General features: G+C 43.1%; 3 protein-coding genes across 3 annotated transcripts; all 3 read right to left on the bottom strand.

The window, feature by feature from the left end:
- Nucleotides 1-66: 66 nt before the first annotated feature.
- Nucleotides 67-5,459, bottom strand: LOC109898515 (eukaryotic translation initiation factor 3 subunit G). Its single transcript, XM_020493500.2, has 10 exons — nt 4,517-5,459; nt 4,384-4,430; nt 3,907-3,995; nt 3,715-3,774; nt 1,583-1,687; nt 1,212-1,404; nt 965-1,084; nt 523-659; nt 264-370; nt 67-149 (listed from the first exon to the last, which is right to left on the bottom strand). Exons 1-10 carry the CDS (start codon nt 4,537-4,539, stop codon nt 134-136), a joined length of 897 nt encoding a protein of 298 aa, XP_020349089.1. The 5' UTR covers nt 4,540-5,459; the 3' UTR covers nt 67-133.
- A 4,030-nt stretch (nt 5,460-9,489) lies between these two features.
- p2ry11 (purinergic receptor P2Y11) lies at nt 9,490-11,539 on the bottom strand. Its single transcript, XM_020493501.2, has 2 exons — nt 11,097-11,539; nt 9,490-10,544 (listed from the first exon to the last, which is right to left on the bottom strand). Exon 2 carries the CDS (start codon nt 10,451-10,453, stop codon nt 9,512-9,514), a length of 942 nt encoding a protein of 313 aa, XP_020349090.1. The 5' UTR covers nt 10,454-10,544; nt 11,097-11,539; the 3' UTR covers nt 9,490-9,511.
- ppan (peter pan homolog) lies at nt 11,431-15,973 on the bottom strand. Its single transcript, XM_031834200.1, has 12 exons — nt 15,812-15,973; nt 15,387-15,557; nt 15,079-15,180; nt 14,564-14,614; nt 14,208-14,378; nt 13,934-14,010; nt 13,604-13,711; nt 13,240-13,363; nt 12,842-12,920; nt 12,518-12,647; nt 12,275-12,435; nt 11,431-12,158 (listed from the first exon to the last, which is right to left on the bottom strand). The coding sequence occupies exons 1-12, from the start codon at nt 15,824-15,826 to the stop codon at nt 11,704-11,706; spliced, it is 1,644 nt and encodes a 547-aa protein (XP_031690060.1). The 5' UTR covers nt 15,827-15,973; the 3' UTR covers nt 11,431-11,703.
- Between the last annotated feature and the right edge of the window lie 3,149 nt (nt 15,974-19,122).

Genomic DNA, 19,122 nt, shown 5'->3' on the forward strand with positions numbered 1-19,122 from the left:
TTAGTTTATCCCTAAGCTCAGACCTTTTTACTGGTCCCATGACAATTTACCTACAAACAAGTGATACGCAGTCAGAATGACAAGTCTTTATTCAGAGCCACATCTTACATCTAGCATTCCTCCTGAAATGTCATCAGTTGTTTGATGGTCTGCAAGGGGAGAAGAGAATCAGATGCAATTTAGTGATACCACTGATTAGGCTTTCAATGCATACGAGTGCTCCATCTGACATGAATTTCCCGTAGGTCTAAAACAATACTCACTTGGCCCATTCCACATTGAGGATAAGATGATCGTATCCAAATCCTGACACTCCTGCGATCGCTCTGGCTGCATCCTCCCTGCGGTGGAAACTGATGAAGGCAAAGCCCTGAAGGACAACGAGGCCGTTAGAAGGCAAACAATTCCAACACGACAACCAGTAAATGCTCCCACACCTTTCAATTAATCTTTTAACCCTGCACAAGCAAGTTAATGGTTATCATACACTTCTAAACTAGTAATTTGAACATCTACTCTCACCTTGGACTGGCCTGTGTTTTTGTCCTTTGCCAGGTAGATCCTGGAGATGGAGCCGAAAGGCCTGAAGAGCTCCTGCAGATCCGTCTCGCGTGTGTCCTCAGACAGGTTGGTCACACGGATGGTGGCGTTGTCATCAGCTGTGGAAGGATGGTTACAGTTTAGGTTTGTGTTATCCCAGCCGTTTACCAAAATGCTTGGCTTTGTTGGAATTCCCCCAATGAAATCAAGAGAAATGTTTTAAATCTCTCTGATTGGACTGCTCCATGCTGAACCTGGACCACAAGTGTAGTCCAGACATCAAGATACTTCTCAAACGAGACTACGGTGTTGAGGTCTATAGACTCGTATGCCCCTTGATTGAGCGTCATTGTAAATAAGAATTTGTTCTTAACTGACAAACATTTTTTTAGAGAAAACAGAGGAAGAGTCAAATCATACGTACATGCACCACGGCGATTGGGTTGCATGGACTCTCCTCGACGTGTGCTGCCGTCCCTCAGGCTGGGGGGCACGTACTTCCCAGTTTTGCTCCCTGCAGCTGGGGCAGCAGGCTCAGGCTCGTCTGAAACAAAGTTTAAAAAAAAATATCCATCAGTGATGTCCATTTAACAAAAACGTTAACCAAAATCATGACTGTGTACATTTACAGCACAATATAACTTCTAAGCTATGGGCAATTATGACAATACCTCCTGCAGTCTTCGTCGGGTCTCCAGTGGACAGGCCCAGCTGCTCGGCCAGCTCCTTCTGCATGGGACCCAGAGTGTCCTTGTAGGGGCAGCGGGTGGTCCAATGGTCTCCTTTACAGATTCGACAGGACACTATCTTCTGTCCCTTCAGCTTGTTCATGGGGTCCTCTTCCACATCTTGGGCATTCAGGTCCTGAGAGAAGGATTCAGGTTATTACATATCACTGATTTATACCAGAACTAAAAAGGTGACAATGAACTAGGATCATATAACAAATGAACTGGTGGATTGTTGCGACTGAAGAGGCAATTCCTTCCCCGGAGATCCCTGATGGCTCAAAGAGAACAATACTAGGTCAGCTTCTCCTCACCTCTTTGCTAGAGATGAACACCATGAAGACATCATCACTGACTGTGGTATCAGCAACATTGGGACCTGGTGGGTCATACTCAGAGTTGCCAAACTTCTTCCAGTTCTGATTGGCGGGGATAGAAAAGCAATGTTAAATCAAAATACTTTCACATTTTATCCCCTTACACTCGTGGGAATTGGCCTATATGGATAGGGCTAAATTGAAATGTGAATAAGGATATGCATGATGACCATGGCAGCAACTGAAAGAACACTTTGGAGTTGATGGGGAAGTGATCAGACTAAAGGTGATGACAACAGTGCACCTTACACATGACAATCCAAACATTACACTTGATTATGTACTTTTTGGCGCATTTGTTAACGAAATCTGAAAATTTTCTGGATACATTCCGTAACAAATAATGTGTGTGGAAAACTTGGGGTATGTGCAACAAAATAACAAAAAATAACGAGGATTTGAGTGAGGACTAACTGGTGTTTTCAAGTGGCCACACCTCTCTAAAGTGTGAACAGTTCAAGCAATTTTAATGCACTTTTATGACTCAAAGATTCTTTGACCATAAGGTGCACTTTTGAGCTCTATCTGTGCCGTTGAGGAACTAGAGGAAGCACACGTGCAGTTACTTTGTTTGGAACACCGCCCTGCATCCCTGCCTTTACGCAATACAAAAATGATCCATTATAAATCACAATCTGGGTCAGATGGGCCTCATTTGAAAGCTTGTTCTATTGCCAACATAACTAGCTAAATGATAAAATATGATCTTAATGTTAGGCTTTTACAAGGCAACTCAGAGAAGTCGATCGTAGTTTTGGTCTCATGAGTGCAATTCAGAAGCCTATTCAGCGGCAAATCATCTTCACAATACCAAACAAACACACTCAGGTAAAGCTGTTAAGAAGACTTTTTGACCTAGACTTGGTGCTCCGGTACCACTTGCCGTGCGGTAGCAGAAAGAACAGTCTATGACTAGGGTGGTTTGAGCCCCTGGCAATTTTTGGGGCCTTCCTCTGACACGCCCAAAAAATTGCCAAGGGTTCCAGCCACCCTAGTCATAGACTCTCCGGCAAGCGTTACCAGAGCACCAAGTCTAGGTCAAAAAGGCTTCTTTTGTTCTTAACTGACAAACATTTTTTTAGAGAAAACAGAGGAAGAGTCAAATCATACGTACATGCACCACGGCGATTGGGTTGCATGGACTCTCCTCGACGTGTGCTGCCGTCCCTCAGGCTGGGGGGCACGTACCCCCAAGCCATAAGACTCTTGAACAGTTAATCAAATGACTACCTGGACTGTTTGCATTATCCCTACCCCACCCCCATTTTTAAGCTGCTGCTCTGTTTATTATACATGCATAGTCACTTTACCTACATGTACATATTACCTCGACTAACTGGTGCCCCCGTACATTGACTCTGTACCAGAACCCCCCCCCCCCCCCCCCTACTGTTATTTTATTGCTGCTCCTTAATTATTTGCTATATTTATTTTTTCCCCTTAAAACTGCACTTTTGGTTAAGGTCTTGTGAGTAAGCATTTCAATGTAAGGTCTACAGCTGTTGTATTTGGCACATGTGACAAATAAACATTTGATTTCTGTTCAGTATGGGGGGGTATAACCCCATGTCATCTTGTAACTGTACATCAAACATAGTGATCATAGATGTTGACAGTGTATATTACATGAGTCTTAGGATATGTGAAGTGCCCATATGGACTAATGTGTGTTTGGCTTGCTTGTATGACATCAGTGGTATTTATTATAATCCTTAACGTCTCATCTTTCAAAACACAGAGCCTCGTAATTTACAGCATTTTCCTCACTCAGACAAAACAATTCTAAAGTGACCCAATTAGCAGGATTGATGGGAGCAACTTCTTGACACATGCAGTGCTCAAGTTCAGAACAGCTGTCAGTCAAACCCATACAAAGCTGTCAGGTGACCCTGAGCTCTGACGTCGTGCATAGCATGTTATTGTACAGTCACTGCCTCCAAATCTGCCATTTCTCACCCATATACAGGTACGAGTGTAAAAGGTTAATGTACAATCCTATCAAACTCAATACTGGGGTGTTGTGCAACCAAAGGTTAAGATTGCGCTAAATTCCAAAATAAAACACTGACCTTTCTCCTGGCAACAGCTTTGGAGGCCTTCCTAGTCTCAATCTTGAAGGTGCGAATAATCTATAACACAAATGACAAATGTTCATTTCTTGGTTAGTTACATCTGATTCAGACATCAGGGGCAGTAGACTTTCTGGGAAGGAATCAAGAAACCCACTCTCCTATTTGGATGAGCATTATAACAAAAAGTACCTTGAACTTCTTTCCATCCTCATCGATCTTGTATTCCGTGATGGTTTTGATATTTCCTTTGACGGTTTCTTTTGGAGGGGGTAGGGTACCTGGTGGTGGGGATGACAACACACAAATGTGTGTTAGTTGATAGTCTGATAGTTAACAATAATATCGATGCTGCCTGTTAGTGGATTGTTAGCTGCCTACCACCAACTTAGGCAAGCCAACTACAGCATGACGAGTAGACTTTGTTTTCCTGAGACAAACGTTATTTAGCTACCAAGATTACTTACAAGCTAGCCAACTAACTTTACAGGGGGGGGGGGGGGGGGGTAGTCTTCTCCCTGACAAATCACAAAAATTGTCTTACTGACTACGAAGTGTGACAGAGAAACTAACGACTATAATGGAAATCAAAAATACACGTGGAAATCGCCCGGTTTAGCTAGCAAGTTAACGTCAATGCTAGAAAGCTAATGCTAGCCCGCTTCTTACCTTCGTCCCCCTCCTCTTCAACCTGATCGGCCCAACTGGGCTTGGAACTATAAAGAAAGATTAACACACAGTTTTTGAGAATTCAAACACATGATATATACGATAATCATTATATATGTATTGAAGAACTCACTCGTCGTATTCAATCGACGGCATTCTGTCTATGCGCGCAGTGGCCAGAGAACAAGGAAAAATACACGAACGACACAAACTGAAAAACTTACCAAATAGGATAGCCTAGAGCGCCACCAATGGGTATGGAGGCTACTTAATGCAACTTAAACGATAGGGCACAACATCTTATTCGATGAGGTTTAAAGGCGGTTGGCAACCAATTAATGTTGAATTACCGCCACCTAGTAGACTGGAGTATAACTACCTTATTTGTTTGAATTTGTTTTGGCCTATCCCTCTTAAAACTTCCGGCGCGGATAGAGATGGCTGCCTCGCTTCGCGTTCCATGTTTACATACCCTACATTACTCATCTCATATGTATATACTGTACTCTATACCATCTCCTGCATGTTGCCTATGCCGTTCGGCCATCGCTCATTCATATATTTTGATGTACATATTCTTATTCATTCCTTTACACTTGTGTGTATAAGGTAGTTGTGAAATTGTTTTGTTATATTACTACATGGTCGGAACTAGAAGCACAAGCATTTCGCTACACTCGTATTAACATCTGTTAACATGTGTATGTGACCAATACATTTTGATTTTGATTTGAATTTGAAATCAACAAATACCCTACCATCTAAACCTACACTTCACAAAAAAAAGTATATAATAATAATAAACTATCTAAAAATAAACCACCACCCTGCTCCACTTTTTAAATATATTTGGTCCTACCAACAGCCTGAAAGGATGAGACACAACCACTTAACATACTGTAACTCTTCTGACGTCAAGTCGCGCACAACAAAATAAACCTCTGCAGTTGCCACCACAACCTCAATTTTCTGCGATTTACATTACATCCCTGCAGTTCAGTTGATAACCATTGCTATAATTGCTAAAAATACAATCTTACTGAAACATATATCACTTGTTGGCCTATCCCTCTGTACTGGTACAGATCTACTACTTACACCACTCCTCTCAGGATCCCTCCCCCTTGACCCATATTCCTTCACTGCCTCAGCACATAACTACTGTAACCCTGGAAACATCAACCTGCCTCTCTTGCACCAGACATTTCTGATCCCCAGCCCCATCAGCACCCCTACCACGACTTTCCCCAATGCTATACATTTCTTTGTCTAATGCCCCATTCTGCACACGTCTCACACCTAAGAACCTCCCTCCTACACACACTGGGGTCACATGCCCGTAAGCAGGGTTCATCAACTAGATCACGGGCCAATTTTTTTCTGGAGAGGAAGGTCAGGGGCCAGAACATAATTACAAATAATTTGTATATTTTTCTTTTTTAATCCGTTATTTTACCAGGTAAGTTGACTGAGACACATTCTCATTTGCAGCAACGACCTGGGAAATAGTTACAGGAGGGGGATGAATGAGCCAATTGTAAACTGGGGATTATTAGGTGACAGTGATGGTTTGAGGGCCAGATTGGGAATTTAGCCAGGACACCAGGGTTAACACCCCTACTCTTACGATAAGTGCCATGGGATCTTTTAATGACCTCAGAGAGTCAGGACACCCATTTAATGTCCCATCTGAAAGACAGCACCCTACACAGGGCAGTGTCCCCAATCACTGCCCTGGGGCATTGGGATATTTTTTTAGACCAGAGGAAAGAGTGCCTCCTACTGACCCTCTAACACCTCTTCCAGCAGCATCTGGTCTCCCATCCAGGAACTGACTAGGACCAACCCTGCTTAGCTTCAGATGCAAGCCAGCAGTGGTATGCAGGGTGCTATGCTGCTGGAAAAATTGACTGCAAGATAGGGGTGGTATACAGAAGATAGCCCTATTTGGTAAAAGACCAAGTCCATATTATGGCAAGAACAGCTAAAATAAGCAAAGAGAAACGACAGTCTGTCATTACTTTAATACATCAAATCAAATCAAATCAAATGTATTTATATAGCCCTTCGTACATGAGCTGATATCTCAAAGTGCTGTACAGAAACCCAGCCTAAAACCCCAAACAGCAAGCAATGCAGGTGTAGAAGCATACATGAAGGTCAGTCAATCCGGAAAATGTCAAGAACCTTTAAACTGTCTTCAAGTGCATTCGCAAAAACCAGGCTCTCATGATGACCACCACAGGAAAGGAAGGCCCATAGTTACATCTGCTGTAGAGGATAAGTTCATTAGAGTTACCAGCCTCAGAAATTGCAGCCCAAATAAATGCTTCACAAAGTAACAGACATATCTCAACATCAACTGTTCAGAGGAGACTGCATGAATCAGGTCTTTATGGTCGAATTACTGCCAAGAAACCACTACTAAAGTACACCAATGTTTGCCATATCTGTCAACGTTCTAACGCAATATATTGATTTACAAATACAAATCAAAAGGTGTTTGTTTGTGGATAATGAATTGCATTTGTGGATAGTGATTTACATTTGTGAAAAGTGATTTACATTTGTGGATTGGTACTTATTTGTACAGATCATGATACACGAATACAACATGCATGCTGTGAGTTCACAATACATTTGGCATGATATTGATCCCATACTGATGAGTCAAGGAGACAGCAAGCGTGCACATCGTGACAACGTTTTACCAGTTGTAGGTAGGCTATTTAATATGTTTTCCATAAAACATATTAATGCACTAGAACTGATATAATGGCGACAAAGCATCGGAAAATAACTTTATGTGCTCTAGAGCTCTTTAGATAAATTCGCCCAGAGCTGGATTAAAGTAAACTGCATTCAAATGTCAACTTTTCCTATGGATAACCGTGTCAAGCGAAGGGTCTTACTCATGCTCAGTTCCAGAGTAGCCTAGAATGGCATAGAAATGAATAGCCTACTTGAGGGCCAACATATGTAAATGTAACCTATCATTCTCCACATTTAATGTCAGTTTCATAGAAGACAGTTTCACCATAAATTGCATTTCAAATTTCCACTCGGGCAGCACTCTAGAGTCCAGACTCTATACCTTAGAGTCTCATAGAGTCCAGACTCTATACCTGCGTGGGTGGACATTTGAAATGGAAGTTATGGGGGAAAAGTCCACTATGAAACTGACATTAAATGTGGAGAATGATAGGTTACATTTGCATATGTTGGCCCTCAAGTAGGCTATTCATTTCTATGCCATTCTAGGCTACTGTGACCTACCATTTGACACAGTACAATAAATATTTTGAAATGACGATCACTAGAGTCATTGCAAATGAATTTGTGCCACATGTGTAGCCTACCTGGAGCTGGCAAATGGATTTAATAAATATAACTGCATTTTATGTTGTAGCCTTGTGTTATTATGCAAATCTTAATGGCCATGTTTAGTTAATTAAAATGGAAGTTATCAATTGTGATCATGGTCACAGCTCTATCGCGTAGGTATCATTCTCCACATTTAATGTCAGTTTCATTGTGGACTTTCCCCTGAAATTAGATGTAGACTACCTGCAACTAGCTCAGCAAACAATGGCAAAGTTGAATTGCAACTTTAAACCCAGATTTTAGTCAGTAGCCTATGTCTATTGAAATAACAAGTCAATCTTGCAAGTAGGCCATTTATAATAGTTTGTAGTCTTAACATCTGGCACATAAAGAAGGCACAATTATCAGAAAATAGCCTAACAGTTTTTTGAAGTTCGTCCAAGTGTTTCTTGCACATATTGAGATCATCTGTCCAGCTTTCATCACTCAAACTCTCCTGTCGGATATATCTATAGTTATGCACATGCACAAATGGGATTTTTTAAAGAAAATAAGGCCAGAGGGTGGTGTGGCTAAGGGCTGTTCTATGCAGAGTGCTAGAAAACATTCCCCATGGTAATTAGAGCAGTATAAATAAATGTTTTGTCATACCCATGGTATATGGTCTGATACATACAGTTAAAGTCGGAAGTTTACATACACCTTAGCCAAATACATTTAAACTCAGTTTTTCACAATTCCTGACATTTAATCCTAGTAAAAATTCCCTGTTTTAGGTCAGTTAGGATCACCACTTTATTTTAAGAATGTGAAATGTCAGAATAATAGTAGAGAGAATGATTCGATTCAAAAAAATTTTTTTCATCACATTCCCAGTGGGTCAGAAGTTCACATACACTCAATTAGTATTTGGTAGCATTGCCTTTAAATTGTTTAACTTGGGTCAAACGTTTCGGGTAGCCTTCCACAACCTTCCCACAATAAGTTAGGTGAATTTTGGCCCAAAATTCTACTTTTCTGAAAGACAGAAATGACAGGTCGCCACTGCACCTACGATACTTCGCTCTGATTCACTTCTATTTCGCCTCCCGTCTTCGATCCTGCATACAGCTCACTCTGCCATTCTTATTTAACAAACCATCTCCCTTTCCCCCCGCCATTTTAACCGATTCAAGCTCACTCTATTTCTTCCTCTCTCTTAAGACCTCCTCTGCCTCACTTTTTCCGTCCTTATAATACTGCACTTCTCCTCACATACATCTTGCTCTTGCCCTCTCGAGGGATGACATTTACCCGTCTGTCACAATCTCCATACAACCAGCACGAACACCTCGGGATGTAACGCTCAACAGTGCATCCCACTTCTAAAGCAGCTGCATCGTCTTGATGTTCCTCTATCAATAGCTACAGCGACTCTTTTTCATTTCTAACTAGCGCGCTTTTCCATCCACCGTCTCCTAGGGCACAAAATGGCGGTTATATTAACTTTTATCCTGTGCTTTTGGTGTTCACGTTTTTCTCCTGTTCTGTAAGCTCATCAGGTGAAAACTGTAAGCAATGTAGTAATGTAGCTACATTTGAAATGGCTATTTTTTACGTGTTCAATTTCTATTATCCGATACTGTAATAATGAATATAGAAGAGGGCATAGTTTAGACTTTCTGAAAGGAAACATGAGCATCAGAACATCGGAAGGAAGTGCATATAGCTGCAGTTATTTACAGACAAGTCGTCAACTGTGTGTAACACTTGCTTATCAGAAACACCATAAGTGCAAGCTTCCAAGGACCAGAGAGAGCATCGTTTAATTCATGACCATATCAGCTGAGCTCCTTCCACAGCAGGCGACTCGGATGTTATCAAACACAGCCATGTATAGCAGTGGATGGATGCACATGTTCAGTGTAGCCAGTCCCTTGGACACTTGGTAGGCCTTGTGCACCCAGTCGCAGACCGAGCCAAGTTTGTGAACCTTCCGGTAGAAATAGTAGCTCTGGAGGAGGTGATATGGCACAAAGGAAATGGCATACAGCACAACCACTGCAAACACCATCAGGGCCACCTTCCGTTTCTCCAGGGAGGTGATATTCACATTCCTCCACACCACCCTCAACACTGCACAGTATGATGCAAATGTGACCAGGAAGGGAATAAAACACCCAACCACAGACAGAAAGACTTTGTAAAACAAGTGAGTGTATGCAACTGCAACTGCAACTGCATCACCGTTGGTGCAATAGGATACACAACAGGTTTTGTTGCTTCCCTCTGGACATGTGGAGGCAAACTTCAACACAGGAGAGGAGATGGCTGTCACAAAGATCCAGATGGCGACACTAGCAGCCTTGGCTTTGGCGGGGTTCACATGGTTCCGGCTGAAGAAGGGATACACAATGGCCACATAGCGGTTCACACTGATACACATGATGAAGTAGATACTGACATACAGGTTGCAGGTGAAGAGGAAGCGTTCTATCTTACAGACCGCCACCCCAAACAGCCAGTTCTTGTCCTGCATGTAGTAGACTATGAGCAGGGGCAGGGTGAGGACATAGAGCAGGTCACTGATGGCCAGGTTACAGGACAGCACCACACCAGTGTGCCAGTTGTTCCTATCCCTGGTAGACAGGAGTCTCAGGGCAAACAGGTTACCAACCAACGCCACGCAGAACTCAACACCGTACACTGAAGGCAATAACTGCACTTGGAACTTGTCACCATGACAAGAAGAGTTGTGATCCATCATGTTTGTTATGTATTGATTTCTGTGGGAGATTAGAAAATAGGAGGGGAAAAGGCTGTGCAAACTGGCTCCCAAAAGTGGTATTTGTTCATCTCTGTGGAAGAAAAAGGATGAAGATATTCATTATATTCTGAAGTGGAGAACCATTCTTTTAACGCAGTTCATCCTGATCCCCTAAGAGGAACTTTGCATTGTGCCAGCCAATACATCAGTCACAACAGTTCATAAAATCAATCAGTATCATTCTGTCGCAATACATGTAATAAATTGATAGTATTAGTATTAGGTTTAAGATATCTTCAGAGCTGTTGTCTTATCAGAAATATACATCTGTGGTCAAAAATTAATAAAAACACACTGCAGTTCCTCATACTAATTTATGCAATGGATAGCAAATAATAATCTGAAGTACCATGGACCAAGGTGGTGTAAATCTTAAACCAACAGAATGTCTGTCCAAAATACCCCACGGAGGCATAAACATGTTAAATATATTTTCTCTTTAAGAAAATCCACAAGACCGTTTGATGTCTGTCTACTCAGACACAAAAACCCGAAGTATGCACCAGTACTCAAAAACAGGCGGGTCAATTATAAAAAGTCCACACGTTACAGATATTTAAATGTATAACGGATTAGTACTTACTCATTGACAGATAAGGCTACAGTTCCTGGGGTAGATGTTCACAGAGACCAGTAGAACATCCCATGATTGGTTCGTTACATGTAAAGGTTTAAAGCAGTCACTTCCCTTTTTGACCTTCCGCCACCCTCACAAATCAACCCATTCGTAGGCATTTTCAAGAAGTGTGACTAACACTGCATGCCCCTTGTTCTATTTGTAGCACAGTACCAAATGAAAATGTCACAACTCAAGTCGCATGCTCACCAGCCTCGGCTCCAGTTAACGCTCACACTGAGGTGAAAGCCTGTGGCAGAGACGTCACGAGCCAGCCCCAAGAAAAAAAGGTTACACACAATTGAGCTGTACTTTGCATCCAGCAATTTATTTGCCAACGCTTATAACATTTATATAAACATGTTCACAAGGCACAAAATTACATCATTGCATTTTCATCCAGTCCTCCAGCTGACTTGTAGCAATAACGATGTCCTATCATGAAGGAATACATTCCTGTTCATGTTGATCAGAAACTGCAGACCACAATAGTGAGTCAATACTGCCATCTGGTGTTCTACCAGGGTAGAGCGCTCAGCATGCATCAGTCCAGGCTTTCGAAGGGTTATGAAGCTCAGCTCTTCCCCTTCCTCTGTTTGAAGCCCCCCTTCGCCCCTCCCGGACCCTTCTTGAAACCACCAGGACGAGGTTTGCCCTTAAACTTAGAACCCCCATCACCCCCAAATTTCTTTCCCCGCTCAGACTTTCCTCCAAATCTTTTATCCCTATCACCAAATTTCTTCCCTCCAAACTGTTTGCCCCCATCCCCAAATTTCTTTCCTGCAAACCTCTTGCCCCCAGGTGACATCTTTCCAAAAGATTTGCCCCCATCCCCAAATTTCTTTCCCTCTTTCCTGTCCCTGTCACCCTCCATTCGGTCTCTGGGTTTCCCTCCTGGACCAGACCTATGAGGTGACTTGGAACCATATTTGTTTTTTCTGTCGTCACCAGAGAACGGTTTCCTCTTCTTGAAGGGTCCTCCTGAGGGCCTTTCAGGCCTTTGCCTCCTCTTGGCTGCAGGGAACATATCTAGATGGGGGAGGGAGAACAATATAGAATGTGTTTTTGTCGGTCAAAGTAGCACAAAAATATAGTACAACAAAACAAACTATAGAGACTTGGTTCAGTACTGAAAGAGTACTTACCTTCATCTGGCTCCTCCCCTACAGCCTGTCTGTAGTACTCTGCCTCGTCGTCAGATTCAACAACCGGAGGCCTGTTATCCTGGTTCCCAGGATCCTCCACTTCAGGGTCATGCTCTTCCTCCTCCTGGCGCTTCCTCTTGATGCCTGCCATGCTTCTTTTCCTGACATTACAGAAACAAACATCACTGTTCCACTCCAACTCAGGTAGAATGAATAGCAGTTACAATGTGCTATAACACTCACTTGTTCTCCTCCCGTAACGCTTTCTTTTGGGCAACATCCTGCTCTTGTTTTTTCTTCCGTTCCTGCTTTTCTTTCATCTGCGCCTCTTTTCGGACCAGGATCTCCTGAAGCTCTTCCTCAGTCTTGGCGACTATCAGAAAATACATTGAGGGCCTGTATCAGCATTTTACCATGACCAATCAACAGAAACAACCATTCTCAGTGGATGTGTCAGTAAGCGTTTACTTTTATGTTGTTGAAATATCACAGGTAATCATTGTTATCTTTTCATCATGTACATCCCATAGACATCTAAATCAACAGGAAACTGACAGGTGTACTTACTGACTGCATGGTAGAGTATGTTCCCCTCTCCCATTCCCTCCTCGATCTTCACCAGCTGCATGGTGATGCGTGGGCCAATCTGAAGAGAAAACAAACTGATGCTGTAAAACCCTACCAGAAACGGCTGACAATGTCACGTCAGTAGGATCAACCGCTGAAGGCACCATGGTGATAAATGTCAGGATGTGTCAGTAAGCGTTTACTTTTGTGAAATATCACAGGTAATCATAGATATCTTTTCATCATGTACATCCCATGGACAGAAAATGACAAGACAAACCGATGCTATAAACCTAGCATTTATAGTCACTGCCAGCTCAGGAGTAGACAATTCTATTGAAATGCTAGTTACAATGTAATATCATTAAGATCAGCCACTAAGTCACCATGGTAATCACCTCAGTCAGTCTCACAGCGCTCTGTTGAGACGCCATGTTACCACGCCCGGAGTATATCTGTGGCAGTTCCGTTATGTTGTGATCTCCATCTTGCTCTGCTTCACTTTCTGAAAGATTAGCCCCCCTGAAAGAAAGTTAGCAGGGTAAGAGAACACATAACAGCTGGCCAAATCAGAATTACTTTGTAGGTCGCTCACGTCACAGCCAACATAAACAACGAAGTATCACCCAAATAACTTTATGATACAGCTCAAATTCATCAAAGCAATACTGAGAACCCAAACACATGCAGACAGACCAGGTAGATCAAGTACAGCAGGAGATACTCTGCAGTCTGCTAGACTACAACAACCAGGGCTCTTACTTCATCAGCAGCTCACTGATGTCCTCAAACTTGCTCATGTTGGGGAACTTTTCCTGCATCAGCTTCTTCACTCCTCTACTCATGCCCACAGGGACTACTTTCAGGCTGCTGCAGAGGGGGACAGGGAGAAGGACATGGTTGAGTGTGGTCTGAACCATTTAGTCAGCTACAGGATCCTGCATGATGGGCGCATCAGTGCGTTTACTTTGAATATACATCACTAAACAGTCAATTCACAATGTGTCATCCTCTGAGCCCAAGCAGTCTTCCTATAGAGTAACCAAGCCACCTTGAATTAAAATGAGTGCACAAAACATCTTGTATACGTACTAATGGCGAAATTCAATTTCTTGAGACACTGGATCGTAGTTCACCAAAACACATCTCTTTATGGCGTTGAGGGCTACCTACAAGAAGCAAACCTGTTAAAATGCATACTAATCTGATTCTCATCAATATAATCATAAAGGATAAAAGGATTGTGGGATATCAGAAAGCGTTTACTTTTGAGTGATCGTCACAGATAATCAGAAGACTATACTATCATCATATTTCACAAATCCTCAATCCAGCAAAAATCCAAGTACTGCTGCCTTTGACATACCTTGTGCACATTGATGGAAGGGAACATGTTTTGGAACATGGTGGCCATAAGTTTGACATGCATGCCCTCCGAGCCAAAGTTATTGAGGACCAGCAGTGCATGATGTGTGAACTGCTGTTCATGCATTCTGTGCCTCTTCAGTGACGAGACCACATCTTTAATAAGGGAGTACTGAAAATGAGAAAGACCATATTCAGGAAAAGCAATTGAAGCCCAAAACCCCATATTTGCTTGTTTCTAGTATTGGGGCTCATCAGTGCGTTTACTTTGAACATATATCACCAAACAGTCATGTCAAAATCTGTCATCCTTTGAGCCCATTTCTCCCAGTAAGTCATTTGGGTTTGTGTACTCACTTTGGTCACCCGGAAATGGAGCATAGGGCCTTTAGGCAGCCGAGCAAGCCTCTGGAAGAAAGAAAACAATCTCAAACACTCACTCATTTACCATTAGGACCTGGTAAACAGCACAACTGTAGATATTGATGCATCAGTGATAAAACATCTTAATCATGAATTCAGATATTCTCATAACTCAATCATCTGCATCAGCAATTGGATAACCAAGGAGGTGGCTGACACATCATATACCTCATTGATCAATAGTGATAAATCAAAGACATTCCCTTTGAAAGGCCAAGGGTTTAGAGAGCAGCTGTAAAAATAGGGACTGTGTCGACTGTTAAAGCCCCTCATAGTACAGTAAAGCAACATGAGTGTATTCATTACACCGATTCTGTTGCAAAATAAAGTTTACTCCAAACATTTCTAATGGACAAATTCAAGTATGTCCCTCCCAGTTTAGTTTGGCTCTTAAACAGTCAAACTGTTTCAGAGATTAATACACCCTTGGAGTTGGCAGACTTATTTACCATGTTGACACTACTGGGAGTCTTGGTGAAGATCATGAAGTGTGTCACTCCCAGTGGTCCTGCTACAGCCACAAAGTCCTTCAGCACATTCTTCTTCCTCACCTGTCAATCACACGCAGGCAAGCCATCAAATCCATTATGAGCACATGTATGTACAGGCTCAGAGCAGTGCAAGATCACAGAATTATGATTCGTTTCATAAATTCACAAAATATATTAAGTAACAAAATCTGGATTGCAGTAACTTCACTCTGATTCAAGTCAGTTATAAATACTAGTTTAGCGTTTCATGACATGAACAAACGGACCTTAAGGGATTCTGCAGTGAAGGGCTCCATGACTCGCCGCATGTCCTCAACTAGCTGACCGACATTCTTGCCGACTTGGCCACGGTGAAACACGAAGGAGTGAGGGACCGCACCGAACACCTCTTCCGCCACATGGTTCGCACTCAAACGTGACTTCTTCTGGTTTTTGGTCTAAAATTGAATTAACACGTTAGTTTTGCTGGCCAAGATACTTTTCTACGTTACGAGCTAACGCCGTTGTGGATGTAATCAGTTACAAATATTTTAATCATTGTTCAGATATTCTCATAAAAACATCATTTTATCCACCTAGCTACACGTCCACATGCCGATGAGACGACCTCCAATATAATTACAATAATCTGAATCGTGTCAATAACTAGATACTATAGCTAACGTTAGCCAACAACTACTTAACCGCTTACCTTGGACTTCCCCATACTGGCAGTTTAAGTTTGACAAAATACTATTATAAAACGTCGTTGATGAACCTAGCTATGTAAAAATCTAGCATATTCCGCTATGCCTCTCCGTGTCCTCCATTTCAATCAGATACTGCTTTTCAACCACGTGGATCTCACTGCGCCGGCGCGGTGTCACATTGAAAAACGTTCGTCTTATTCAAATGCCCAACCAAATTTTTGTTCTCACCTTCCAGCATGTGTATTTGGCAACCAACCTGGTGTTGCTAGAGGAATTTAAAGAACATTTGCAATATGAAGTCTAAAAGGTAAAACTTCATTTTAAGGGGTCCTTATTACAGTGTAATTACATGTAACAGGTGTCGTAGTTAATTGTAATAACTCCGTTACATTGTAATAACATGTAACTGGTGGTAATTGCAGCCTGTAATTACAGAGGTGTAACAACAAATGCTTGTACCATGTTTGTTACCAAGGGGCAAGTTTCCACTAAATTTACCAATTTAGTGTTTAAATTCACCAATTTGGTGTTTAGTTTCTGTCTTGTGGACAGATACACTGGGTTTCCGAGATTACAACGGTTGGAGGCTCAATAGGCTCTAATTACCAACCCTTCAATCTGGATCAGGACGGTCAGAACTGGGAAGACTAGAAAAAACTAGAGCAAGGGAATATGCTGGTAGGACTTGATGGGACAAGACGAACTGGCAACAGACAAACAGAAAACACAGGTATAAATACACAGAAGATAATAGGGACAAATGGGAGACACCTGGCAGGGGGTGGAAACAAGCACAAGACAGGTGAAACAGATCAGGGTGTGACAGCTATATATAAATCAACCTCACTGACTGGGATCTACCATACGGGTGTCATCCCAGATTATAATACAAAAATAATGTATAATTAATGTTTACGCTACCCATTATGAAAACCTGAATCTCCTTGCCATTCAAGTAAGAAGATAAACCCACAAGTACACCACAGAATAACACAATCCAATTACTAGGTGTTAGACAGGATTTAGCTAGTTGAAATTAAGTGTATCTTTAGCAGAGGTGTAAAGTACTTATGTAAAAATACTTTCAAGTACTACTACTGGTGGTATCTGTACTTTACTTTACTATTTATATTATTATGACTTTTACTTTACTACATTCTTAAAGAAAATAATGTACTTTTTACTCCATACATTTTCCCTGACACCCAGAAGTACTCATTACATTTTGAATGCTTAGCAGGACAGGAAAATAGTCCAATTCACACACTTGTAAAGAGAACATCCCCGGCTATCCCTACTGCCTCTGATCAGGCGGACTTACTAAACACAAATGCTTCATTTGTAAAGATGTCTGAGTGTTGGAGTGTGTCCCTGGCTATCCGTACATTAAAAAAACCAAGAAAATGGTGCCGTGTGGTTTGCTTAATATAAGGAATTTGAAATTATTTATACTTTTACTTTTACTTTTGATACTTAAGTATATTTAAAACCAAATACTTCTAGAATTTTACTCAAGTAGTATTTTACTGGCTGACTGTCACGCCTTGGTCTTAGTGTTTTGTGTTTTCGTTATATATTTTGGTCAGGCCAGGGTGTGACATGGGTTTGTGTGTTGTGTTTCGTATTGGGGTTTTATAGGATTTGGGATCGCTAGGTTTAGGGGTGTGTCTAGTTAGGCTTGGCTGCCTGAAGCGGTTCTTGATCAGAGTCAGGTGCTTCTCGTTGCCTCTGATTGGGAACCGTATTTAGGTAGCCTGAGTTCGCTTTGTCTTTCGTGGGTGATCGTTCCTGTCTCTGTGTAGTGTTCACCAGATAGGTTGTAATAGGTTTCACGTTCCGTTTGTTGTTTTCGTATTTATTTAGTTATTTCATGTATCGCCGTTTTCTTTATTTAAGATTATGATTAACCACCACGCTGCATTTCGGTCCGACTCTCTTTCGACAAACGAAGAACGCCGTTACAGAATCACCCACCACACACGGACCGAGCGGCGTGGTTACAGGCAGCGACCGCAGGAAAAACGAAAGGAGGAATGGACATGGGAGGACGTTATGGACAGCAATTGCATGGAGTATACGACGTGGGAAGAAATCGACAGGTGGGCGGCCGACCCAGAGAGAGTGCAGGAGCCCGCATGGGATTCGCTTGAGCAGTGCGAAGAAGGCTATAGGCGAATGGAGTCGAAAAGGAAAACACGGCGGCGCAGAGCGAAACCCGAAAGTCACCCCAAAAAATGTATTGGGGGGGGGGCTCAGGGAGAGAGTGGCAGAGTCAGGAGTCAGACCTGAGCCAACTCTCCCTGTTAATCATGAGGAGCAGCGATATAAGGACTTCTGGTCTTGGGAGATGATATTAGACGGAAGAGGACCCTGTGCGCAGCCTGGTGAATATCGCCGCCCCAAGGAGGAAGCAGAGGCAGCAGGAGATAGGAGCCGGCGATACAAGGGAACACGGTTGGCAAGGAAGCCCGAGAAGCAACCCCAAAAAAATATTGGGTGGGGGGGCTTACAGGGAGTATGGCTATGCCAGGTAGGAGACCTGCGCAAACTCCCTGTGCTTTCCGGTGGGCTAGAGAGACCGGGCAGACACGCTATGGAGCGCACGGTGTCTCCAGTGCGGGTGCATAGCCCGGTACGGTTCATACCAGCCCTTCATACCAGCCCTTCGTATTTGCCGGGCTAGAGTGGGCATCGAGCCAGGTAAGCTTGGGCAGGCTCGGTGCTCAAGAGCTCCAGTGCGCCTGCACGGTCCGGTCTATCCAGAGCCACCTCCACACACCAGTCCTCCGGGAGCAGCTCCCCGCACCAGGCTTCCTGTGCGTGTCCTCGCTCCAGTATCACCAGTGCCCGCACCACACATCAGGCCTACAGTGCGCCTCGCCTCTCCTGCTCTGTCGGAGTCTCCCGCCTGTTCAGCACAGCCAGAGCCTTCCTTCCCTCCTGCGCTGTCGGAGTCTCCCGCCTGTTCAGCGCTATCAGAGCCTTCTCTCTCTACAGCGCTGTCGGAGCCTCCTGCCTGTTTGAAGCAGCCTGAGCTGCCAGTCTGCATGGAGCTGCCAGTCTGCAAAGAGCTTCCAGTCTGCAGGGAGCTGCCAGTCTGCAAAGAGCTGCCAGTCTGCAGGGAGCTGCCAGTCTGCAAGGAGCTGCCAGTCTGCAAGGAGCTGCCAGTCTGCAAGGAGCTGCCAGTCTGCAGGGTGCTGTCAGCCTGCATGGAGCAGTCAGAGCTGTCAGTCTGCATGAAGCAGCCAGAGCTGTCAGTCTGCAAAGAGCTGCCAGTCTGCAAGGAGCTGCCAGTCTGCAGGGTGCTGTCAGT

This window comes from Oncorhynchus kisutch, linkage group LG10 (genome assembly GCF_002021735.2).
Source record: "Oncorhynchus kisutch isolate 150728-3 linkage group LG10, Okis_V2, whole genome shotgun sequence".
Lineage (NCBI taxonomy): Eukaryota > Metazoa > Chordata > Actinopteri > Salmoniformes > Salmonidae > Oncorhynchus > Oncorhynchus kisutch.

Bases quoted from the DNA above. Each gene is read 5' to 3' on its own strand.
- ppan (XM_031834200.1), bottom strand. The intron at 14,379-14,563 runs GTGAGTACACAA...TCTCATTTTCAG, and splicing joins TCCATTTCCGGGTGACCAAA to TACTCCCTTATTAAAGATGT. The intron at 12,159-12,274 runs GTAAGTACTCTT...TCCCCCATCTAG, and splicing joins AGGGGAGGAGCCAGATGAAG to ATATGTTCCCTGCAGCCAAG.
- LOC109898515 (XM_020493500.2), bottom strand. From the start codon at position 4,539: ATGCCGTCGATTGAATACGACGA. The intron at 1,405-1,582 runs GTGAGGAGAAGC...TCCTTCTCTCAG, and splicing joins TGTTCATCTCTAGCAAAGAG to GACCTGAATGCCCAAGATGT. The intron at 660-964 runs GTACGTATGATT...ATCCTTCCACAG, and splicing joins ACCCAATCGCCGTGGTGCAT to CTGATGACAACGCCACCATC.
- p2ry11 (XM_020493501.2), bottom strand. From the start codon at position 10,453: ATGATGGATCACAACTCTTCTTGTCATGGTGACAAGTTCCAAGTGCAG.